The sequence below is a fragment of the Siphateles boraxobius genome, unplaced genomic scaffold, assembly GCF_051911475.1.
Source record: "Siphateles boraxobius isolate OS27281-9 unplaced genomic scaffold, OSU_SipBor_1 6, whole genome shotgun sequence".
Classification (NCBI taxonomy): Eukaryota; Metazoa; Chordata; class Actinopteri; order Cypriniformes; family Leuciscidae; genus Siphateles; species Siphateles boraxobius.
In genome coordinates this window covers 30,252,452-30,279,253 of record NW_027509186.1, presented here as the reverse complement: position 1 = coordinate 30,279,253, position 26,802 = coordinate 30,252,452, and the positions used below count along the sequence as shown (strand labels likewise).

The 26,802-nt window shown below is 36.7% G+C and overlaps 1 protein-coding gene across 2 annotated transcripts in view; it reads right to left on the bottom strand.

Moving 5' to 3' along the window:
- Nucleotides 1–26,802, bottom strand: part of caln1 (calneuron 1) — a 61,325-nt gene that overhangs the window by 30,273 nt on the left and 4,250 nt on the right. For both annotated transcript variants that reach the window (XM_077207434.1, XM_077207433.1), the window contains exons 2-4: nt 19,987–20,111; nt 15,172–15,315; nt 12,587–12,699 (exon numbers count right to left, since the gene is read on the bottom strand). In XM_077207434.1, the coding sequence (XP_077063549.1) occupies nt 12,587–12,699; nt 15,172–15,315; nt 19,987–20,104 (375 nt within the window). In that variant the 5' untranslated portion in view covers nt 20,105–20,111. The remainder of the gene's footprint in view (nt 1–12,586; nt 12,700–15,171; nt 15,316–19,986; nt 20,112–26,802) is intronic.

Genomic DNA, 26,802 nt, shown 5'->3' with positions numbered 1-26,802 from the left:
TCTGAATCAGTTTAATAATAGTCATGTGTTTATATCAATTAATGCCATTTTGCCTTTTTAGATGCTTTTAGCTGTGGCCTGAAATGGGCCATTAGCTGAGGAAATTGACCAAGTCTGATATAATGCCATTGTTGTTCAATGCAGTGTTTTAAGTAAAGAGTCTGCTTAGTGCAAAGTTGTCAAAAATCTTATTTAGATAATCTTCAGAATATCCTCAAAAGTTCACTGTGCAATAGAGAATGAAAAAGTTGTACATTTCCGTGCATGTATGCATGTATATATATATATATATATATATATATATATGTATAATATACATATATATATACACACATATATATACATATATATACATATATATACATGCACGGAAATTTAAACCTTTACAAATTTACAACTATATATATTTATATATATATAGTATACACATTAAACATAACATTTCTAAAATTCTATCTATCTATTTTTCATATATATTTTTAAGAACCTCTTTTCACTGACACACTGAAAGGACATCAGAAAGTGAATTACAAACATCTATACAATAAACCAATGTACTGCAGGCACAAAAGCTGCTGTAGGACAGATATTATTTTAAGCTGCTGTAAAAGAGACACTGGTAAGGAAAAGTATAACCCAGATTTGACTGGAAAGCCACTCTGACTGGAGTGCACGAGAACGCTGAAGTGATGTAGCATTGATGAAATAAGCCTGACGCAGTAGTGCGGCAGAAAATAAATACTTTAGAGCAGAATCCTCTATGAAGTCTGGGGAATGATTCATAAAATATAATTAAAGCACTGACAGCAACAGAATGCTCCAAAATAACCCATTCGAAAGCCACAGGAAGAGCTCAGGATTCTCAGAACAGTATATTTAGAGCATCTCTACAGAAGTGGATCTCAACCGGTGGGTCAAGGCCCAACAATGGACTATAGGTCTGTTCTAATAGAGTGGATAACTGTCACGATTTGGTCTGGTCTCTGTCACGCTTTGGTTTGTTCATGTCATGTTCCATGTCTGTCATGTGATTCCCTGTTTGTCATGTGATCCTGCCATGTGTCTTGTCATTGGTTAATCGTCTGTTCATTGTTCACAGGTGTCCCTTGTCTTGTCATTAGTCTATGTATTTAAGCCCTCATGTTTTCCATATGTCTTTGTCAAGTTTTGTTTCACTGTAATCTCTGTTGGTAAGCGTCATGTCATGATTTGTTTTATGCTTTCGTTTCATGCCACGCAATGTTTTTGTTTTGTTACATTGATAAATAAACTGCACTTGGGTTCTCTATACAACTTGCCCTCAGTGGATGTTTACAGAAAACTTGAACAACAATGAACCCAGCAGTTCTTTGTCTACTGAACCTCTGTCAAGGTGATCAGGCCATCGAGAACTATGTTCAGGACTTCTGTGGACTCAGCCATCTGGTTGATTTTAATGACGTGGCTCTAAAGGACATTTTCCACTTTGGGCTAAATTAAACGATGCGGTCTAAATTGACAGGGGGAAAAATTCTTTTTTCTCTGGCCCAATTCATTTACTATGCCCTTCTTTTGAGCGGTTCTCCATTTACTGTGGGTTTTTGCGGACAAGGAGCCCCGCAACCCCACAGTACCTGCCAAGCCTGAGTCACTTGACGTCATGCCTGCCAAGCCTGGGTCACTTCACGTCATGCCTGCCAAGCCTGGGTCACTTCACATGTCTTCATGTCACGTCATGCTTGCCAAGTCTGAGTCTCTTCACGTCATGCCTGCCAAGTCTGAGTCTCTTCCTGCCGAGCCTGAGCTTCTTCACGTCACGTCTGCCCAGCCAGAGACTGTTCACGTCACATCTGCCCAGCCGATAATTTCGGACAGGATGGCCGTCACCAGGCCGCCTGAGCCCTCAGTGACTGCAACACTGGCCATTATGGCCACAGCCATACGTTGTGTGTGGGGTACGCACACACTGGAGACGGTGTCTGTTCCCGAACCGGTGTCTGTTCCAGCCCATAACTCCATAATTTTTTTTTTGGCAGTAGGTCCCATGATAGGACCATGGAGGTTGAGCCGCCATGGCCCCCTGAACTGTATGGTCCACACTGGCCACCTGAACTGCCTGGTCCACCCTGGCTCCCTGCACTTCCTGCGCCGCCTTGGCTTCCTGCACTGGCGGCGCCGCCCACGCCATGCCACGGCCTAGGTCCGCCCACGCCATACACGCCCGCTAAAGAAACATTTCTTATTATGTTGAAAACAGTTGTGCTGCTTAGTTTACCCAAAATTAAAATTCTGTCAGTAATTACTCGCCCTCATGTCGTTCCAAACCTGTATGACTTTCGTGATCTTCAAAACACAAATAAAAATCTTTTTGATGAAATCTGAGATATTTCTATTCCTCTATTGACAGCTACACAACTACTACTTTGATACTTCATAAAGAGAAAACTAATCCATATGAATTGAGCGGTTTAGTCCAAATTTTCTGAAGATACATTGACAGATTGAATTTAGGCTTTTATTCACATATAAACATTCATCAACGCACATATCAGCAGTGGTACATTAAATCTCAAGCATATTCCCTTGATGTATAAGAACCATTGAGGTTCATTCATTCTTGTGTTACGCAGCATGTTTGAGCTTCAGCAAGAACCGATGAGGTTATTCATAGTGAGTCAAGCAGGTTTGATTGAGCTTCTGTTAATGTTCGCTGATCAATGTTTATAAGTAAATAAAAGCCTAAATTCAATCCGTTCATCATATAAAGCAATCGAGTCTCTTCAGAAAATGTGGACTACACCGCTCAATTCATATGGATTAGTTTTAACATCTCTTTATGAACTTTTTGAAGCGTTGAAGTGGTAGATGTGTAGCTGTAAATAGAGGGACAGAAATGAATGAAGATGAATGAAAGTCTTACGGTTTTGGAACAATATGAGGGTAAGTAATGACAGGTTTTTCATTTTTGGGTGAACTAACCCTTTAATATTTTTGTGGAAACGATTTTTCAGGATTTGTTCATGAATAGTAAGTTCAAAAGGACAGCATTTATTTAAAATGTAAATCTTTTCTAATATTATAAATATCTAGTGTCACTTTCTTTTTTTTCTTTCTTTTTTTTTAATTCTTTTTTTTTCTTTTGATTTAACCGGTCCTTACAATAAAGTCAATGACATTACATGTCAATTTTTACATAAGTCATCTGAAAATGTACATAACCTATAAACAAATAAAAGTATCACAGACACAATACCCATTACTACAAAAGTCAGGGACACATTAAACCTTCAATCTACATTACATACACATAATCTTTTTTAAACATAGTAAAATCAAAATAAGAACTAAACAAACATGTTGGGGTAAATCTCAATGACTCAAAGGAACTTTTTGGAAAAGATGGGAAAGATGGATAACGTATATTACTCCGTTACGCCCATCATTTGTTTGAAGTGGATTTTGGTGGGGTTTTCTGTGTGTTTTTTTCTCTCCTTTTTTTTCTCTCTATTTTCCCTAAATCTTAAAATAGTGAGAAAAATAGAAAGAGAGAAAGAAAAAAAAACCACCAAATCCACCTTAAACAAATGATGGGCGTAACGGAGTAATATGCGTTATCCATCTTTCCCATCTTTTCCAAAAAGTTCCCTGTTGCAATCTCAGCGCAAAGGTAATCCTTTCCATCTTAAAAATATCATAGATAATGGCAATCCATTCCTCTATGGTAGGTCTTCCTGGTTTTAACCACCTTCTAGTAATAGCTTTTCTACTAGCAGCACTTAGGATCTGAAATAAGTATTTGACATGAGAAGAAACATTTTCTGTTGGTAAGGCACCTAAATATAAAGACTCCAACTTAAATTGAATGTCTGTCTGAAAAATGCTTTGCAAAACTTTATATATCTCCCTCCAAAATGGGATCAGCACTGTACAGGACCAGAAAATGTGAAAATGATTTGCTTCAAGGCACCCACAATGTCGCCAACACTCCGAGGAATTGGTGTAGTACTTCTTTTGAGTTAGAGTAATGAAAAACCTTATAAGGTTTTTCCAGCAAAACTCTCGCCATAGAGATGAATTGGAAGTTTTCCACTGTATCTTACATACGTTCTCCCAATCTTCTTCCTTTAGAACAAAGTTTCCTTCCTGTTCCCATTTTTGCTTTACATACAGTGAACTACCTTTTGTTTGTTGTAGCCCCTTGTATATTCTTGAGATGAGATTCCGGTTAGAGCCAGCAAGATAGGCCTCTATAAACACTTTTAACAGAATGTTATCCCAACCTACTACTGTACACCTCTTCTGCATTTGTTCCATATGATGCCAGACCTGAAGGAATCTATAAAAATCATCCTTATCTAAGCCAAATTGCCTCTTCAGATTTTGGAAGCTATTTATAGTCCCCTTATATAAAAATGTACAGTATGCTGATAAACCTTGTGAGGTCCATCTCTTAAATCTTGCGTCCCATCTATTTGTATCAAATGCACACCATTTCAGAACCTTTACCCCAATTTTTAGGTTATTATGAGTTATTATCTTGCTCCATAACTTAAGTGACAAACATATCCATGGGTTTCCCAATTCCTTTAAATTGTATAGCAAGTCCTTGTCCACAATTGCAGCTTGAATTGGAAATTCATCTGATATAGCTCCCTCAATCTCCTTCCATCTAGCACAGTAATCTGGGATGCACCCGCATATTAATGGCCTCAGTTGAGCAGCAATATAGTAGTCTTTTAAACATGGGAGAGCGACCCCGCCCTTGATTTTTGACAATTGTAAGCTCTGGTATCTAATTCTTGGCCTTTGTCCCTTCCAAATGAACCTTGTCCCACTCCTGAAATTGTTGGTCAGGAATATCTAGTGGAAGAGATTGAAAGAGATACACCAATTTCGGCAAAATAACCATCTTGACAGATTCCACGCGTGATCCGAAATTAAGAAAAGGTAAAAGATCCCATCTCCTTATGTCTTCCCTGAACTTTTTGTTCAAGGGGAGGTAATTAAGTGAGAACAAATTTGCCAAGTCCCTTGGAATGTTCACCCCCAAATATCTAATTGAAACCGAGTCCCAATTCAAATTATACATATTTTTCATATTTACCGAAGGGATGTAATTAAAACATAAAATTTGTGTTTTTGGAACATTCAACTTATAACCAGAAAAGGATCCATATTGCTCCAATAATTCAAATAGCCGTGCCAAAGATTGCTCAGGGTCAGTTAAATACACCAGTACATCATCAGTGAACAACGAAATAGTTTGTTTTCCCCCATGCATGACGATTCCTTTAATATTGTTGTCCTGAATGATCCATTGGCTCAGGGGCTCAATAAAGATTGCAAATAGGAGGGGGCTAATTCGACATCCCTGTCTTGTTCCCCTTTCTAATGAAAAGGGGCTAGAGACATTCCCATTTATTTTAATTCTGGCCCTTGGGCTATCGTAGAGAGCTCGTAATGTTTTAATAAAGGTACTGTGAAATCCAAATTTATCCAACACTTTATACAAAAAAGAATAATTTACACAGTCAAAAGCTTTTTCAGCGTCCAGACCTACTAGTACTGCATCTAAATTATACTCTGTTATATGGTTAATTACGTGTAAAGTCCTTCTATTACTATCTTGAGTTTGTCTTCCGCGAATAAAGCCCGTCTGATCAATACTAATAATTAATGGTAGTAGTCCCTCTATTCGTTTGGATAATATATGGGTAAATATTGTATAATCCTGGTTCAAAACGCTTACTGGTCTAAAATTACCGCATTCAGACTTGTCCTTCCCCTCTTTCGGAATTAAGGATATTACCGCCTCCCTCCAAGAGGGAGGTATACTATTTTCTTTAAGAACCCAGTTAAAGGTGGACTGCAGCCCCAGGGTCAAAGAACCCTCCATGACTCTGTACCATTCGGAAGGGAACCCGTCCGGACCTGGTGCTTTATTTGGTTTAAGATGCGATATGGCTGATCGAATTTCTTTCTCTGTAATTTCTGCTACGAGATTCCTATTTTGTTCACTATTCAATTTGGGCAGATGAATTTTCTGAAAAAAATCTTCCATTTTCTCTCCCTCTATTTGAGGCTGGGAGTATAGTTTTTTATAATAATTTTCAAAACAATCTTGTATTTCGTTTAATTTGTAATGGATAGAATTAGTATTTTATGAATTGAATTCTCTGCTTGTTGTTTTTTCAACCTATATGCTAATAATTTGCTGGCTTTCCCGCCCACTTCATAATATTTCTGTTTTGTAAAAATTAACTTTTTTTGTATATCCTTTGTATAAATCTCATTTATTTCGTTCTTTTTCTTCCTTAATTAGAAGTAGAACTAAAACATTTGGAACAACACCACAAAGACACAAAATGATAAAAAAAATAGAGAGCTACTGAGTTAACTCTTTTTGTCTTACTCTCTTTAGGTGAGCACTGTACCCAATTATCTTGCCTCGAAGCACAGCTTTACATGCATCCCATAATATTGGTGGGGGAACTTCCCCATTGTCATTCTGTTCTAAGTATTCAGCAATATCCCTCTTAATTTGTTCCTTCATCTGACTTAGTACACATGTGTTTAACCTCCATAAAGTGTCTTTCCGGTACTGAACGAGATTTAGTTTTAAATAAATGGGACTATGGTCTGAAAGGTCCATGCTCCCCACATCGCAGCCAACTACCCTGTTTAGATCTTGAGCAAAAGTAAAAAAAATAATCAATCCTCGAATACACCAAGTGTGGATTTGAAAAAAAGTGTAGTCACTCTTTGAAGGGTTTAATTCTCTCCAGATATCAATTAATCTGATTTCTCTCATAGACAGATTGATCTTTTTACTTATCAAATTGGGCTGGACTGTGTGTGTACTTGAGGCATCCAGTTTGGGATTTAGTCGAATGTTGAGATCCCCCCGCAGATTAGGACCCCATGGGTCTCTGCTGTTATCAAATCGAATATCTGTTTAAAAAACTTCCAGTCAGAGTTAGGAGGAGCGTAGATGTTAAATAGGGTAACCAATGAGCCCCCTAAATTTCCTCTCACAAGAATAAATCTTCCCTCTATGTCCTTTTTTTCAAAAAGGGGTTCGAAACTAGTCTTGTTAGATATCAATAGTGCCACCCCCCTCCTACGGCCCGCCTTATACGATGATGAGTACTGATGCTTAAAGCCCAAACGTTTTAATTTAGCATGTTCTGTATCCGAAAGATGTGTTTCCTGTAAAAACGCCACCTCAACTCTCTCTCTTTTTAGTTTAGTTAATATCTTACTTCTTTTGATGGGGTTGACAAGGCCATTCACATTATAAGTTGCTATTTTAACTGATTGCATTCAGTGTATACTAAGGGAAAAAATGAGAAATGAAATAAACGAAGAAAAAAAATGAGAAAAAATAACAATAAAATGAAATAAAATAACCCTAGGTGACCATGAGTAACCAAGAGAATCACAGTATAAACCCCACAAACTATGACAGCAAGAACTGCTGCAACACCGAGAACACAATAAGAAAAATAAAGACAGAAATAAAAAGACTTCCAACTGTGGGGTCTTGATATTGACCCTGGTGAAGCCCTGATGGAAAAAGGGCTCTGAGGTAAAGCCGCCCCCTTACAAATGGGAGAGGGCCTTCATGCATGACTGTCTTGGCACCATAAAAGAAAATCTCCCCGACGTTTACATTATAGTCTTAGTTATGCAGCCCGTTCAATGCTTCTTCAGTACGTGTTAAAGGATTTAACGTTAATTCCTCTCTCTACTGGGAGTCCCACGCGGGAAAAAAACAACGACTCAACGGACTCACCCGTTATATTTCCAGCAAACTCGCACCAATCAATCTTCAGTTAACTAACAGTCATCATGAATCCTGATGTCTGAAAGCCTGTAATTTTTCCTTAAAATCCAAAGACCTGCAAGCTCTGTGTCGGTTCCCTGGTCTCCTGACGGTGTGCCACGTGAACTGCTGGATCCGCTCCAAAAGCGAGTCCGGGTGTCTAATTATCGACACCGGGAACCCCCTCTTTGCCATATCCTCCGTAGCCTCCTCCACCGAACCGTACATCACAACTCCCTCCTGGTAGAAAACTCTAAGCCTGGCGGGGAACGGCGTCTGAAATCGGATTTTCTTCTCCTTCAATACCGCTTTTGCTTTGGCATATTCCCTTCGCTTTTTCAAGACATCCGGCGCGTAGTCGTGATCGAGATTGACTCTTTTCCCGAGATGTTGAAATCCTCGCTTTTGTCAGGCCATTTTCAACAGCTCTTCTTTCATCCTGTAGCTTGACATCTTGACAACTATGGATCTCGGCGTGACTTCCCCGGGCGGCCTCGGCATCAAAGCACGATGAGCTCTTTCCACTCGAAGTTCAAATGTAGTTGGAAGCTCCAAACCCTCCCGCAGCAAACGTTCCACATACACCACCATCGATGGGGAATTTTCCTCCGCTCCCTCTTTAACACCGTGAATTCTGATATTTTCTCGTCTGGAGCGGCCCTCTAAATCAGTCAGCTTAGCATTTAGGTGTATCTGAAGGTGTAGCAGTTCCTGCACGGTATCCTCCGCCACTTGTAACCGTGTTTCAGTCGCGTCAATTCTCCTCTCCGCCTCTTCGATCCTCATATTGGATTTATTAATTTCTTCCCGAATCGCGTTCAGCTGCTGACTACTATCTTTTCTGAACTCTCAGTTCTTTAAGTATGAGGCCAGAGTCTCCGGTCTCACTTTGATCCGCTCCGAGTTGCGTATGCATATCATCCTCGTCCTCCATTGCGCTGCTAGGCGACGAAGTTTGGCTAGCTCCTTCGACGTTGAGTAACTCCGTCTGCTTTGACTTTTTATTTTTCCCTCCGGGCATTCTCAAAACCCACTGTCTTAAATCACACTTTAAATTAAGTTTGTTTCTAAATATTCGGGTTGTAGTGGGTTACTTTGTCCGAAATTGTCGGGAGCACATTCTCTAATAAGCTGCCTGGTTCTCTCGCCTGGTTCTTCAAACCGGAAGTCCATCTAGTGTCACTTTCAATCAATTTAATACATCATTGTTGAAATAAAAGTATAATTCCTTTTTTTCTTTTTTAAAATCTTACTGAACCCAAACTTTAGAATGGTAGTTTATCTAGAGTATATAGAAAAAAACACTTCCCATATATTTTAGTCATTGCATGTCCAATGTAAAATGTTAGTCCAAAAGCAAAACCATTTGAGGAGCACTGCTGCGGGACAACTCTCCTGTCCTCTAATGACATACACCAGGAATAGTGAAGTCACTCAGGATGTCACTCTCTTACATCAGCATTGGCTGAAACTGGATATATAACAGAGAAAACGTCCTTCATAACAGGAAGGTTAATTCCTAATATTTCACACAGATGATGAATGGGGCGTCTCAATGATTCTTTCCCCTCACCGCGGGAATGAGCCACTCTTGTGACTAGATTCATTTAGACAGATAACACAGCAAGATCAAACACAAGATCAAACCAAACAACAAAAGGACATTTATCACCTAAATCAGCAGTGAAAGGTTACATCACTCTGAGCATATGTTAACAGTCCAACAGGGAATCATGCACTGTATATACAGTCTGAAAGTAGCTAGATTCCTTTTAATTTTACTTAATCACTTTTGGTATTTCATGTCCTCAAAGTATTTTAAAATAACTAAAATGTCAGTACAGAAATATTTCACACACTGATCACTATAATAACTGAATCAGGCAGAGTGGAAACCTGTAAAAAATTATTTATTGCCATTCAGCCATTCAGCATGTGCCATGTAACAGTGTTTCTGATCAAGACAGGGGTTCTCAAGACCCAACATAGTGGTTATTTATCTCAGATTTATACTATGAGGCTGTTGAATGCTTGATTCTGATCAGTTGACTAATGCTCTAAGATTATTTTTCAGTAAATGCACAGCTAAAGTAGTTCCAGGCAGGTTTTGACCGCATTTCCATTCTATATCACTTCGCCACATTATTTCAGTTATTTCAAAGGTCCTTACGGCCTACAACAGCAAAAGAACAAAAACCCACAAATAGAAATAACAAACAATTGGATAAAAATGACAAACTATTAAGTTTCATTGTCTATAGAAAGCTTTCTCCAGCTCTCTCTCCCATACAAACGTACAGACATACTGTACAGGAACATGCGTACAGAAACTTGTTCTCAGCGCTGCCAATGACTTTTTCATAATTAGCATCTGAAAAACGATGTGACATTTCTCAGTATCGAGGTAGTAACGTAGGCTGTTTTTGAAGCAGTTAAAGGGTTAGTTCACTCAAAAATGAAAAGGATGTCATTAATGACTCACCCTCATGTCGCTCCAAGCCTGTAAGACCGCCGTTCATCTTCAGAACACAGTTTAAGATATTTTAGATTTAGTCCGAGAGCTTTCTGTCCCTCCATTGAAAATGTATGAACGGTATACTGTCCTTGTCCAGAAAGGAAATAAAGACATCATCAAAGTAGTCCATGTGACATCAGTGGGTTAGTTAGAATGTTTTGAAGCATCGGAAATACATTTTGGTCCAAAAATAACAAAAACTACGACTTTATTCAGCATTGTATTGTCTTCCGGTTCTGTTGGGGATCCGCGTTCACGAGTCCGCAGTGACGCTGCTGACGTAAGACGCTGCTGACGTGTATCTGGTGCGTCCGTGTATTCGGGTTCAAATAAATATGGCTGGGCAAAAAATGCAAGTCTACCTCTGTGTGGAAATCCTTAGACATGTTTGTGAAGATTGTTTTGTTTCCAGCGTGCGTCTCCCTCAGACTGTAAACGAAGCTCGGGCACACCAGACACACGTCAGCAGCGTCTTACGTTATTTCCTTTCTGGACAAGGACAGTATGCCGTTCATACATTTTCAATGGAGGGACAGAAAGCTCTCGGACTAAATCTAAAATATCTTAAACTGTGTTCTGAAGATGAACGGAGGTCTTACGGGCTTGGAGCGACATGAGGGTGAGTCATTAATGACATCATTTTCATTTTTGGGTGAACTAACCCTTTAAACTTACAGCTTCACTATAAGTAGAGACACTGCAGCCAAACATTGTTGAGAGACACACAGACTCAAGTAATTCACACACGCTTAAGCAATCTATCAATCTTCCTCTAATAGTCTGCATTTAAATGGCTCAAGCCTTTCTTAATAGCTTTAAAATGACCTTTTGGAATTAGCAATGCTGGAGGCTTGGGATAAGATGCGTAAGAAATTAGTCCTACACACAAGAGTGTTTTAAAGATAAAAATCTGGCAAATGTCTTAGAATAAAACATATGAACGATGTCTTGAGGCGTGGTAACCATAGTCCATTATTCCTTATTTCATTTAAAAACGGTATTTTTTGCATAACACCAAGTTTTTGGAAATAACTTTGTGTCATCCTTCACATTTTTTGTGTTAAATTCAATTCAATTAAAAATACTCTGATAAATAAATAGGTCTCAAAATATACAGTTTGAGCGGGGAACAGTTTGGGGTCAGTACGTTTTTTAAAAAAAAAATACTTTTACTAAGCAAGAACACATTAAATTGATCAAAAGTGACATTAAAAGAGTCAAAGACTTCAACACTGTTACTAAAGTTTTCTACTTTAGGCTACTATTGATCAAAGAATCCTGAAATCCTTGAAAATATGAAGCAGCAAATCAGCGTATTAGAAGGAATTCTGAAGGATCATGTGACACTGAAGACTGAAGTTACGATGCTGAAAATCCAGCTTTGCATCACAGGAATAAATACATTCACTTTTAAAAATGTTAAATAAATAAAAATTTTATAAAAAAATATATATGATTTTGACTGTAGTTATGATAAAAAAAAATGCAGCCTTGGTGAGCAAAAGGACTTCTAACAGAAAAAAAAAATGGTACAGATGCCAAACCTTTGAAGGGTTGTGTATGCGATCATCCCAACTCACTAAATCAGAAACATTTTTAAAAGGTAATATCAAATAATGTATAATGACAAACTTGTGATGCTATAGAGGTGTTAATTGCCATTTAATGTTTCTGAAAATATACCCAAAAGATGCCTCTCATCTTCACGCAGACATTTATAACAGCTTAAAAAAAGTCAGCGTTAGGGTTAATGCCTATTACAAAACTCCCTGATCATTCAAAGTGTGAGTGATCTGGCCTCTGTGAACATTCAGCTGTCAAACTCCTCAGAGATGTCAGCCAAGGTCGCAAGCACCTGTCTAAACCAAGTGCAGCTGGCATGGGTCCTGCTTCATCTTCATCTTCATCACACAGCACTCCTGAGAGTTAAATAAACCCACAGGGATCCTCTCCACTCAGCCAGATCATGGTCATGCCAAACACTGCTATCACTCACCTCTAATCAGCTGAATGAGATTCTTACAAACCTGAATCCTGAATACAAACCTGAACACATAAATCTCACTAATGCAACATTATCCACACAATGCACCCCTACATAAACCACCATTCAGACACTCAATGATGTCTCCCATTCCTGTTATTCTCTCTGTCAGAATAACAAGTGTCATACAAAATAAAACTTCTTATGTAATATTGCAATTTTAAGACTCTTTGAAGCTTAGTCCTGCACAACTACCGGTAAATTGTCCTCAACGGCTTCTTACCTGCCAGAATATGCTGTCTATTGTGTTTCCAAGGAAGCCTTCCCGTGTTTCTGAGGACAGGAGCTTAGGTCCGAGTATCGTCATGAACTCATCAAAGTCCACCTGTCCATCACCTGTAAAACAAATTAAAGTCAGAACTCTGCTCACAAATCCCTAACTATGAACTATATGGTACTTTTAATGTTTTTACTTTTGCTATACTATTGTAACTTTTTAATGTTGTGTTAGCTGATGCCTTCATCTAGTTGTATTGTGTTAGTTTAGCAAAATCATCTGCTTAAATCTATTGCAGTCAGATATAGATATTCATTCATTGCGTCTAACTATGGTTGCAGAAGCTCAGTCAAGTTGCTCTCAAATGTTCACGGACCAGCTCTGCCCGCTCCAATATGGCGGACGACTTGCGTATAGCGGCCCATAAATACAGCTGCTAATGAGGAATCTATGTGTGTATATATATATATATATATATATATATATATATATATATATATATATATATATATATATATATATATATATACTGCAGTAGTTTTGTTTCAATTATGCTGTTCTCAATGCTTCATGGGATTCAAGTTCTTCCCCTCACTGAAGCTGTTAAGTACACAGTCTTATATCTTTGTCTTTTTTTCTCCAATTTTCAAAATCTTTTTTGTTTTAACTCAAAGTTGTGTAGTGTTGTGATTCACCTCATAGTTGATTGTCTTGGTTCATGGCTTATAACTCTTTAACATTCAAAAGTTTGTCACTTCACCTTTATGAAGGAGTAAATACATAACAGACCAGATTCAAACCCATTAACACATAACGCATCATCTGTTATGATCAATCAGTCTATAAATTAACAAACACAATGTATTTTCAGTGAATGAGCGTGGCCTATGCTTGCAAAACTACTTATTGGCTTCCTCAGACAATGTAGCACTCCTGGAGATGACTCAGTCTGACAAACTTCAGTTGAACTCTGAACATTAATGTGAATCATCAAGCGCTGCTCCTCATCTGATTATATCAGCTGGCAAAATCCATCTGCTGTCAGACAGCTTGGCTCAATGGCCAGGTATCATGCTTGAATATACAGATGTGTAGAATGGCAGTCCATCACACTATATAATGAACTTCAGCAGCCTTTATTTATGAATACTAAAAGAGGTCAAAACCATAATAAACAAATACTTTGACATCCGGCAGCAGTGTATCAGTTAACACTGATTGGAATTCCACTTCTTTTTGGCAAATCACCAATCACTCCAATTACTGATGATACCGTTTACACATTATTCGATTTTAGGTAGGGTCACTCTATATAACCAAAATTACATATCATTTAAACAAAAATGTTTTATTTTGAATGACTTTGGAGATACTGTTTATGTAATAGAAAATCATTTTAAATAAACCATACATTTTGGTTTAATGTTCTACAACATATTTTATATGGAACAAGCAATTTAGCTTTCACTGAAATTGACTACCTTATGCATTTTCTGAGGATATGTTTTTGTCTTTGCATTTTCTGTTCAATCCCGTTATGCTGTGACATATATCCTTTAAAAATAATGGCTTGATATTTTTTAAATCATATGTCAGTATTTATTAGTTTTACAACTAAATTGGCCTTGTCAAGCTCAATAGTTCAACTATGTTATGGGAAAAAAGGCTTTAGGACAGGCTTTATGCCACACACATTTTATATATATAATATATATATATATATAATGTGCATGCATGTATATAATATATTATATACATGCATCTTTGTACTTATAACCAAGAGCACATGCATTTCATTTTATTCAACAATCTTTCAAACACCATATCTGTCACTGATGTTTAGCTCGGGTTTATGCTGTTTTAATATTACGGATTCATGGTTCACAGTAGAAGAGTCTTGTTCTCGGATGGGGGGCGAAATGTACTCTTGTGTTTCTGATGTTTTTCACTGAACAGCAAAGATGACCAGGCAAAGACCCTGACTCACAAAAATTAAAATATAAAACTATAAAAATGTGATGAATTTTATTAAAACAGATTTTTTCTGTCATAAAAAATTAATGTGGGCTCCCTAATCTAAAGTGAACAGCCTGAAATCGAAGGAACTGTCCAGTTAATTTTTTTTAATGACCAAATGCTAATGAAGCAGGAAAATATTACTGCTTTATTCATTCATTTCCACTTAAACTCCTCCACAGATTCGCATAATATGTCAGGCCCAAAAGCCTGTAGATTAGTTCTGCTGGCTTAGAGGGAATGAAACTGAAATTGCTTTTATTATATATATATAATATATACACACACACACTATAATATTTGTGTGGTATTTTTTCTTCAGATTTTTTCTTGTGTGTGGGAATATAATCACAAATATGACAATTATTTCTTTATGTTTGCAGATCTGATGTCATCAGTGAGTTGGACATGAGCATCCATGTGTATGTGTATGTGACCTGCGATCAGTTCTCAATGGGTAAACAGCTAAATAAACATGCTAAATATTGTCCTTGAGGTTTAAGGTTAGGGGATAGAAAAGATCATTAATGCAATACAAAACCAATAGAAGTGTGTTGGTGAGTAAGGGGACTCACCATCCATGTCCAATCTCTGCATGATGATTGCCAGCTCCACTTCACTGGGCATGTACCCTAGTGAGCGCATGGCCATGCCAAGCTCCTGCTTGGAGATGAACCCATTGCCATCCCGATCCAGGACCCTAAACGCCTCCCGGATCTCTGCCAAGACAAACAAGTGTGCGACTCAACACCTCGAGTGGCTTCTCATCGGTCGTCCTCCACTGAGCAATGATTGCAGTAATTTACCACCTTCACTACACCAGTGGTGACACACACTGCTGCGCTGTTTCTCTCCTCAAAACGCTTGTCAGCTTCTTATTTTACTGTTCATTTGGAAAGTTAAAAAGAGCAGTGAATGTCTGAGTTTTAACCAGCCTCAGAAACATGACTTGAGGCCAGGCTTTTTCTTTTGATATCTGCTCTACAGAGGAGGACACTGCCTCTGAAAAGCATATACATCTCGAATCGCGGGGACGAGTTCCATCAAATGCATATTTTATAAGGAGTCCTCCTGTGAGGAGAAAACTTGTGGCAGCAAAGGATTGGTGTTTTAAAATAGAGCTTGAGTGTCACAACTCTGAAGAACACTACAGTTGCACAGCATGTTCGAGCACACAGCAATACATTGGGTAATTTTGTCTGCGTACTAACGGGAGTTGAAGTAAAACAACCTGGGAATCAACACGGAGGAAACAAAAGATTCCTGAGATTTGACGACACGCTGCACTATTCTCATCCATCTAAATCAAGACTTATGACTGCTAAGACTTACGCAATAAGTTCTGAAATTTTGTCAGTCATGTATTCACATATTTGATAAGAGTAAAAATCTATTTTGAAAATGATTTATGCTTTTCAAAAAATAATAATCGATAAATTACTAACAATTATTTGGCCATTTCTTTTTTGACTTATCCTGTCCAGTGTAATTAGTGTATTTTTATTATAATCTAATATAATTCATTTTAAATATTTGTAAGCCATTAAAACAGGGAATTTCTACAGTAATTTAGGGTTCATCAATTTTAGGTTTCCATTATATTTTTCACACCAAGGTATTTTTTAACAACATTTTATAGAGATTTCTTCTGAGGCAGATTACCATTTGAATTTCAGGTACCAATTCTTTGTCAGGGTCATATATTAAATTATTCGTCTGATAATCATTTTCAAAAACTTGCACTTTAAAATTCATTTTCAAAAGTTAGCATTTTCAGGCCCTTCAAAATGTGGTGTAAATGAACGGCCAAAGCGCATAAAAAGTTTTTAGTTGAAACCAGTGTTGTTTAAATGCCCCATTAGTATGATGTGAGTTTGTATTCTCCTGTGCTTTTCTAATTGTGGATTTGAGTCTATTGAGAGTTGTTTTCCATTAATTTGTGTTTGGATTGCACCGTATGTTACAATCCTGAACAGTGTGACTGTTCCTAAAAAATTTAAAAATGCATTTCCATTATTTTCCAATAATATTTCCGATCATATTCTGACTATTTTATAGAGATTTTTGTGAAGATTTCCATTTTAAATTCCAGGTACCAACTCTTTATATTACTAGATTTAAATAATAAAAATGTCTCCAATAATACAAAAAAGACCCTGAGATTGAATTGCTGCTCAATAGACAATACAGTGCCTCCTCTGTCCTTAAAGGTGCATTGTGTAATATTTCTGAGGATCTACTGACAGAAATGCAATATAAGATCCACAACTATGGTGAATAAATTTCAGTGGTGAATAAAGACCTTGCATAATGAACCATTATGTTTTATTACCTTAGAATGAGACATTTATATCTCCGTAACCGCGGGTACCCCCTTCTATGGAGGGCGACATATTGTGTCGTCATGTTTCTACATGTTGCTACAGAGCGCGTTTCGTCACTACCTTGAAATATAAGTTTTCAGTGGTTTATAAAGACCTTACTTAATGAACCGTTATATTTGTATTACCTTAGAATGAGCACTTTCTATCTACATACACCACGCGTCCCCTTACATTGAAATGAGCCGACATGTTTCTACAGTAGCCCTAAACGGACAAACGCGTTTCGTTACTATGTTACTAGGAAGCAAGCTTAGTTCAGCGAATAAAACACTGACACAATGATGAACAAGTAACAATAATATTCGCAATAACATATAGTTTTACTGAATAATTAAGTAAACATAATTTCTTAATTTATCCTTGTAAAGAAACCTCATTGCTGAACTGGCATATTTTCCTGTCGGACACCGTAACTTTTGTTGGTTGCAATTCGTAACCTCACCACTAGATGCCGCTAAAATCACACACTGCACCTTAAAGAAAGACCATTTTGTGTCCCATAAAAACCCAAATAACTAGTAATATCTGCCACCCAATGAATCCCAGAAACAGTCATTCTCCTCAGATAGTCTGATGTTATCGGTTATCAAATTTGAAATTACACAAGGGCTCATGAAAAGCAATATCTAGTGAATTATTGAAATGTTTTAGAGCAAAGCATGACTAGAAAAATCGATACTGAAAATATAAGCACCTGTTGTTTTCAATGACCTTTGAATTTTATTCATTTCCAAGACCTTTCCAAGTGTGGCAAACATTTCAATTATCTTATTTTGACAGGTTTTCCATGACTGTGAAGACCCGATAATAGGATTGAAAAATTCAACCCCATCTATTGGCTAAAAGCGTCTCACAGACCATGTTGATAGTCAAACATGGACAAGCTACAACTCAAACCAAATCACCAAGCACAAAGTAGGTCCCTATACGTAACAATAATCAGTGTCAGGAGGAAATAAAAACATAAACAAAGCCTCTTATTATGCATCAAGTGTTTTATACACTGTCACAATTATAGCCATACAAATGTTTTTTATACCAACAGCTATTTGCACTGACAGTTATGTTTCAGAACCAATTAAGATTCAACACAGACACACACACACACGTGCAAAAAGATTTTGGGAGCGCTGCAAAGTGTTTGCAGAGTAAAGGCATTAGATTTGTTTTTGTGCATAGAGGCAAAATCATGAATATATACATACAGAGTCTGTTGTGGATGAAAAATGAAAAACCTGGTTAACTAAGAAACATTTCGTCCTCTCAATTCTGACTATTTATCTGACAAGCACTGTTCATTTTAGAGATGAATCTGGCAGCCATATCCAAATGATGTAATAATAATGTGTTAGATCTGGTAATACACCTGAAGATGCAATTAGATTAAATGATGCCATATTTAATAGAAATATCTATATTTCTACAAATGTGCTCTTCATATGGATAGAGACTATTATGAATCTACAGAGATCCTTTGAAAAACATTTTGTTCATCCGGGAACATAAACTTGATGTATGGGAAACTTTTTGCTGGCATATCAAATGCAGATTCAGATTTGTTCAGCATTTTAATACAGTAAGTCTTTAAATCTAAATCTCCATGCTGGTCTCCCAGTTTCTCTTACACAAGACCATCTATGTGATTAAGATGCAACAGAATATTTGCTGACCCCTCCTGATACGATCAATATAACATCAGCAGGCTTCCAGCAGCTGTAATTCACCGTTTAGACTGTTTCAGAGCAAAACCAACAAAGTCAATGACTTGTAGCAGCTCTGTATATCTGCAGATGGCCCGCAGTGTTAATATGTGACTTAAACATTCATTTTCAGGCCTCAAGGGTTCAATGTATTACTCTTCATGAGCTCCTTTCTGCTGACAAAGGCAGCCTTAATTGATTAACCCTCTGCCTCACTCTCCCCGAATCATGATGAAGAGTGTCAGGGGGACGTGTGCTGCTTTGATCCTCGCTTTTATTCAAATTTGGATTTTTGATTCATGATTTAATGCCTGATTTACACATGAAAACCAAAAACACTTCAGGGTTCAGCTTTCATTGAGAAGTTATAAAAAAATATATTAAAAAAAAATATATATATATATATATATATATATATATATTTAATGCTTAAGGGATCAGTAATTCAACCACATTTAAAAGTGAATATTTTATAAACATGAGCATATAAATCAAATTTAGATGAGACTATTATCCATTAAACAATATAATATAATATAATATAATATAATAAAGTTTGTTTTTTGTTTTTATTTGAGCCAATTGAGACTTAATTGGCCAAAAAATTATATCTGTAGGGGATATTTGTTTTTAAGTATCAAAATATGAGGAAAATATTTAATATTTTGTAAACTTGAGTGAAAAACAAAACACTAAACTTGGTTAAGGTATTCATCTGACAAAATTATTTGACAAAAACAGCAAACTACAGTAACAGGTTTTGTTTCACCATTTAAAAAAATGCATGGAAAAATAAAAAGCACTAACAATTTTACAAAAAAATACACTAACTACAACATAATAATCAGTTATTAGTATTTTGTTGGTTCTGGTTTTTGCATGGGTTTATAATTTCTTTGTATTAAAGCCTGGCCAAAAATTATGTCCGCACAATTTAGCATGTTTCATTGCATTATCACAAATAAAACAAATGACTACAAGCACAACTAAGAAACATGCTGACAATATCTTTAACAATGTTTAATAATATTTAAATAAAGGGTGAAGATATCAATTTTCCTATGCCACTTCTACATAAAAAGCTTCTGAAGTCATTTTTTTCTAACTATAATTTCTGTCTGTTCCTCACAAAATCTATAATTTAGCTTCAGAAGACATAGCACACGTTGTGCAGACTCCTTTATGTGACGATGAAAACTACTGTAGTTCATTTAATCAAAATAAAGATGAAGTACCCCATGCTTAAAAGTTTGGCCTTCATATAGTGCAAAGCATTTGTGTTTTTGCCTGTAGTGTTCGTACTCACCATCTAGTTCCTCCACAGAGATGCTGGCGAGCTGTTCGCTATTGCTGTGTTCTGACAGTGAGCGACTCAAGAAGTTGCCCTTGTACAGCAATCCTGCCGTCACATGGTGGAACGGCATCTTCTCCCTGAGAGAGAGCACAAGAAAATGCTGAAACAACCAGACCAAAAGACATGTCAATGATTTTCGCATCACACATTCTTAAAGAGCTATATTACTATAATAGAGCATACTTAAGTTGAGCAGTAATGTCTCAGGAAATGTCTCCATGGTGGGCTCATTCGTTGTCTCTTTGTTCAGTAAAAAACATTGGAATATTTTTAATGTTCTGCTGCACTATTAAGTGAAAATGTTGTATAATGATATGAAGGATGTTTCCGTGCAAATGAAGGATTGAAAACAATGAAATAAGTGGCCATAAAATGGCAAGCTATTAAAGCTGAAAGCGTCCACTGTCACTATGAATTACCCTTGTGTTTATGTGTTTATATGGGTGGAGTCTCCAGTGTCTATGAGAGCACAGTTATTGTTCACAGGTGTTTATTAAAGTGTCATTAAAAAGCTTGCTGACAGTTGCAGTGTTCGACTTTAACAACAGAACTTTCTCACATATAAACTATTGGTCTACCAATATGTTTTTTTATATATATAATGGCTGAGAGCAATGTCGAGAGACCATGCACATTTGTGACCCTGAATCACAAAACCAGTCATAAGTAGCATGGGTATACAGGTCCTTCTCAAAAAATTAGCATATTGTGATAAAGTTCATTATTTTCCATAATGTAATGATAAAAATTAAAACATTGTATGGGTCAAAATTAGCAATTTTTCTTTTATGCCAAAAATCACTAGGATATTAAGTAAATATCATGTTCCATGAAGATATGAAAATTGTGAGTGAATGCAGCACAATTGCGAACATAAATGGACAACTTTAAAGGCGATTTTCTCAATGTTTCGATTTTTTGCACCCTCAGATTCCAGATTTTCAAATAGTTGTATCTCGGCCAAATATTGTCCTATCCTAACAAACCATACATCAATGGAAAGCTTATTTATTCAGATTTGATGTATACATCTCAATTTTAATAAAATGACCCATATGACTGGTTTTGTCATCCAGTGTCACATTTAATCAAAAATAGAGTAAAAATATTACAGTAAAAATATCTATTTTAATATATCTTAAAATATCATTTATTCCTGTAATGACGAAGCTGAGTCTTCAGTGTCACATGATCTTTCAGAAATCATTCTAATATGAAGATTTCATGAAAAAAAAATAATAATAATCTTGTCGACCCAAACTTTTGAACGGTAAGGCATTATAAAATGTAAAATAACAAAAAAGTATGATGTTTAGATGTTTTTTTCTTATTACTCATCTAATTATTCATTAATTGCTTGTACAATATTAACAGAAAAAATATTTGAATAAAAAAAATTGAAAACAGAAATAAAGAATTAATGAAAAATTAAATATTCTTAGATAAAGCTAGATGTCTGTTCATCAGATACAGTTACAAGGTGATAGGCTGATATTCTCTCAAAATGTCTAAATAACGGACAGTATATTGATCATATCACTCATATAAACAGAACAATTCTGCATACCCAAAGCAATAGTAATAATTAAAAAACAGTAAATATGCAGAGTTCACAAAGTCAACATAACAAAAAAAAATCAAACTGGTATAGCTCTTAATATTGAAATCTCTAAGATATTGTGATTAGCATGAGCAAAAATTCTCTATTAATTATTCATCACAGTCAAAGCCATGGGAATCATTTGAATACAATGCTTTCAGATAGAGATGTGAGACTGAGTTTCTCTGCAATTGGGCTTCATGTTGATTAGTATGAAGTGAGTGCCTTTCGAAACCGTGAGTTTTAAAAACAAGCTTGAGTGTCAAAAGCCCACTCAAAATGCAAAGCACTCAACATCCTGCAGACCGTTCCAGAGATCAAGATGGATTCTGTGCATACAAAGTACTCCCACAAACAAACCCACTGAACGTTTCACTGTAGTTTTTGGCTCATGGCCCATGTGACAGCTGCTAACCATGCACTTGCCATTATTAAAATACATCCAAAAATAAATATAAATCAAGCTTTCAGCAATGCAAGATTGTCTTAATTAGCCTTGGATTTAAAGTGCCAGAGAAAACACTACTGAGCCCAGTTTACTTTACTGAAAGAGGTTGAGTGTTTCTCTACAAAACTTCACAGCACTGGTTGATCGATATGGGGTTTTCTATATCTGATGCGAAGACTGATATCTAGAGAGCAGGGTGCCCGATTTAATTCTGAAATACAGTACATGGCAGTGTTGGGGAAAGTTACTTTTAAAAGTAATGCATTACAATATTGCGTTACTCCCTAAAAAAAAGTAACTAATTGTGTTGCTTAGTTTATTTTATGGAAAGTAATGTGTTACGTTACTTTTGCGTTACATTTTCTCACTTGGACGGACTGGGCTTGCTTGTTGGTTTTATTAAAAAGAAATTTAAAAATGTTTCAACCTTTCACACCAAAAGTGAAATGAATGAACCTCAGGCAGGAGGAAATTCAAATTCACACCTGTACAAATTACGAAATCACAAACATTCCTATATGTTAGGCGAAAACAGTATGTGACAAAAGTAGTATGTCTGAATTCACAGAACTCATAAAAGAGTAGGCACTGGATGTACCAGATGACTTACTTTTTCCAGCGAGATTCTGAAGTGTGCATATGATGGACACTTTACTATCCCATGAGTCCACAGGAGAGGATTTGTGAATAGTCGGTTGTTGTTTTTTTACTTATTCAAACTAAGAATCTACTCAAGAGAATGCGATTTCAGATGCAGCCTTTTACTTCAGCATCAAAAACACAAAAATGAAACATAAATGTTATGTTTATCTAAAGTAATTTTTTGCTTATTAGGCTGAATTGGATCGAAGGTCAGCAGAAAAGACATTGGTTAATAAAGTGAGACTGAATACATAAAATCACATTTGTATTATTTAACATATTTAATTATTGCAGGTTTGTGTAGTATTCTGAGTTTGCATTTCTCAGTTTTTATTCATTTTGTGGAATACTGAAACTGTTTTCGTGCAAGTGAGATGAGTAAATGCATGTTCACGTTTAGTCTAAAAACCACAATAACCATCATGTTCACACACAACAGTTCTGCACTTACTCACGATTTCTCTCAACATGGAGACAGGAGAGCTGTCAATCAATAAATTGGAGAGCAAAGTAACTTGCCGTACTTATTTGAAAAAGTAACTCAGATATTTAGTAAATTTAAAAGACATGCGTTACTTTAGTAATCCGATTATGTAACTCACGTTACTTGTAATGATTTAACCCTAACACTGATGGCCAGTATGTGGACTTTATGACAGTATGAAAAAAAGTATGTTTGTAAGTGGACTTTTTCTGTTCCGGACAGCCTGTGGGTAAAATCAGCAATATTGCGAAATACTACTGCAATCTAAAACAACTGTTTTCTATTTTATTATATTTTAAATTGTAATGAATTCCTTTGATAGCAAAGCTGACTTTTCAGCATCATTAATCCAGCTATCAGTGTCACGTGATCCGTCAGAAATCGTTCTAATACGTTCATTTGCTGCACAAGAAACATTTACTATTATTACCAATGCTGAAAACAGTTGTGCTGCTTAATTTGTTTTGAGGAAACAGTGATACATGATTCTTGAAATGGACAAATGTGAGCCATAAGGGGTCCTGCTCCATAAAACAGTTTTCATTAGACTACTGACTGGAGTCTTCATATTACTGTATGTGAGATTACTTGATTTATGTTTATTTCTTTATGTTACTGTGTTGACGTTAAAAAAAAATCTTTCTATCGTCTCTTTCCGGCTGATTTGCAGACAGACCTCCCGTTCAGCAGAGCCAAAAGCCTTCTTTCAGAGTGGGACGCTGCACTGCTGGTGTCCTGCACAGGAACTTAAAGCTCTCATGGGGACAATGTGGTCACCCAGCAGGTTAAATACCACAACACCGTCAGCAGAGAGCAAGAGAAAGAAAAGCCACCTGAAATAGCAGTCAGCATGAAGGGGCATGAGGTTCCAGATCACAGACTACGCTTTGGGATGTGAGCCCACAGTCACAGTATGTGCTGGGCTACAGCCAGTCACCAAAGCAGAGGAAAACACATACAGCTTGAGCCCGTAGTAGCAGTCTGCTGAAGGACATATCCCATGATGGATGGCAGACCCTTGTAAAATATGGATGCTGCATTGGGACAAATGTAGGAGACTGAGGGTTTGCTCTAATTGGGCAGCTGATTGGGATGTGCAAAGCCTTTAATAGCCTGAGCGTAGTTTAAAATCGGTCCGGTTCAAGTCTTCATCTCTCTATCGGTTCATCTCTCTATCAAATGTGGAGATGTAAATGTCTTAGTTTAACATTTCAGATTAGAAGCATCGAATACTTTGGCTACAGCATAAAGATGTGTAATCATTCAACAAAGAATCCTTTGAAGTTCAACAGAACATTGTTAATTTGGAATTGAAATATTTTGTAACATTATAAATGTCTTTACTGACACTTTTAATCAAAAAGTCAAAGCATCTTGGCTGAATATAAGCACAGAAGAGGCCGAAAGTGATGTCTGAATTTGACTAAACGAAAACCAAATTTGACAAAATTATTTGGCAAAAAAGCGTACAGCTTTTATTTTACTATTCAAAAAAAAAGCTCAGAGGAAAAAGCATACATTGACTACAGCACAATAAGTTATTAATATTTCATTGGTTCATAATTTATTTGCATGACAGCCTGGCAAAAAAATATGTCCATACATTTTAACATGTTGCATTTCGTTATCACAAATAAAACAATTATACTACTAACCACAGCTAAGCCATATGCAAACAAAATCGTCAAGAAATTTGCACATGTGCCTTAGTCTGGACGCTAAAGCCTGATTTATACTTCTGCGTCGTTGTCCGCGTTGATGCGCAGTTACACATGCAGAGGGAACATGTGAAACCCGAGGGAGGGATTTCTAGCAGACCTATCACAGCGCTTGCGTCTGCGTAGAATTGACGCGTTGTTACATTTTTGGAGGGGTGCACGTCAGCGTACGCCGAAGGGTACGCGCGCTACGCACAGCCTACGACGTAGCTACGGCGTAAGTTCGACGCAGAAGTATAAATTGGGCTTACGGCTGCTCAAATCGGATTTTAAATGGTCTTTTGCGTCACTCTTAACGTGACAAACACACCCATAGATAACAACAAAACAGCAAAGCCAGCCATAAACACAGCACGGAACATTAAAATATATACCAGTCTCCTCCGTCGCGGAGTTTTTCTTGTAAGAAGGAGGAGTTCTGCACCGCAACTCGACAGGGCACTTATTTGGAGTGCGAGATGATGCAGCTCAATTTTTCCTGCATTCATTTTCAAAGCCTCATCACATACGTGGGTACGCCTACGTCATTACCAAAGCAACCCATCTAGATTGGTTTTGTCTGGACACACAAATCTTATTTGATCACTTGCAATTAATAGTGCGGACAGTCTCCCTGAAAAGATCTGATTTGAGAAAAAAAATGTGATTTGCATGTAGTCTGAGAACACAGCCTATGTAACTTTTGGCCCTCTTGTGGTAAAAAAAACAACAACAAAAAACAGCATGCATTTTGCAGAAGAACATTGTTTTGGTTGTGCTTTGGCTCTGTGTGACTGTGTGGATGAATATGACCCTTTACAATAGATAATACTTTACAATGAACTCTGTTAGAGAGAAAAAAAATATTTTAGAGAGCTACAATTTATCTGTTTAATATAATACCTTACTCACCTGTTGAGTAATAAAAACGACACCTCCGCGTCACTTTTACAACATTTCAAATACCTCAGTTCTTGCTATCTCCAAAAAGCCAAGCCAATGTTGTTTCTCGTTTCATTACAAGCTCTGTCGCGTACTCTTTTTGCCAGCGTTTTTTTAAAGTTACATGTACCATTAATAAAGTTTAATGGCCGAAAAATTATAATTAGCCTTTGGTGTTTGTTTGGGGTTGTTTCATGCCAATGAAATCCATTTTTCCATCTTTACAGGGTACTGTGTGAATGGCTAAAGCACATATGTCAACACTTTGCACAAGTAGAGCTAAATTGGCCAAATAAATCATCATCCCCGAAAGTGAAAAGGCACAGATGAACTGTTTATGGGAGCAATTTTAATTATGGTAATTATCACAATGCCTCCAGGTTCATTAGCATTCAAATCAAGTTCTTGTTTTCTAATAAATAACTCATAAATCATGGAAACCCATACTACACATGCAATTATTTTTTATAACTGGCTAACAACACATCACAATTATAAATACACACTTTAAATGGTATAGAAAATTACTGAGCAAAATGAACAGTTTCCTTTTTACTATATACAACATTGGTGTAAAAACGAAAACAGCAAGTTTGTCTGCCAAAACATGTCTCAGTGTCTCTATGCATTTTTTAGATCCACATCCATGCAACTCCTTGGGGCAAAGCCTGACAGTCTGAGTGTGTCCAGGGGAAAAGTATGACTAATTACCGGCAATCTCAATATTATGCAGTTCACATGATGAACTGTTATGTGTACATGACAAATGCATAATGCCAAAGGGACTGCAACTGGCAAAAGTAAGTAGAAGTATTTTTTAAAATGCATCAGTTAATCTAGCTCATTTTAAGATACTCTGTAGTTTGTCTAAGAGTAAGACTTTATTTTGTCGATGGGTAGCTGAAAAATAACATTAACAAACTTCAACATCTATATTTAACATTTATATACATAA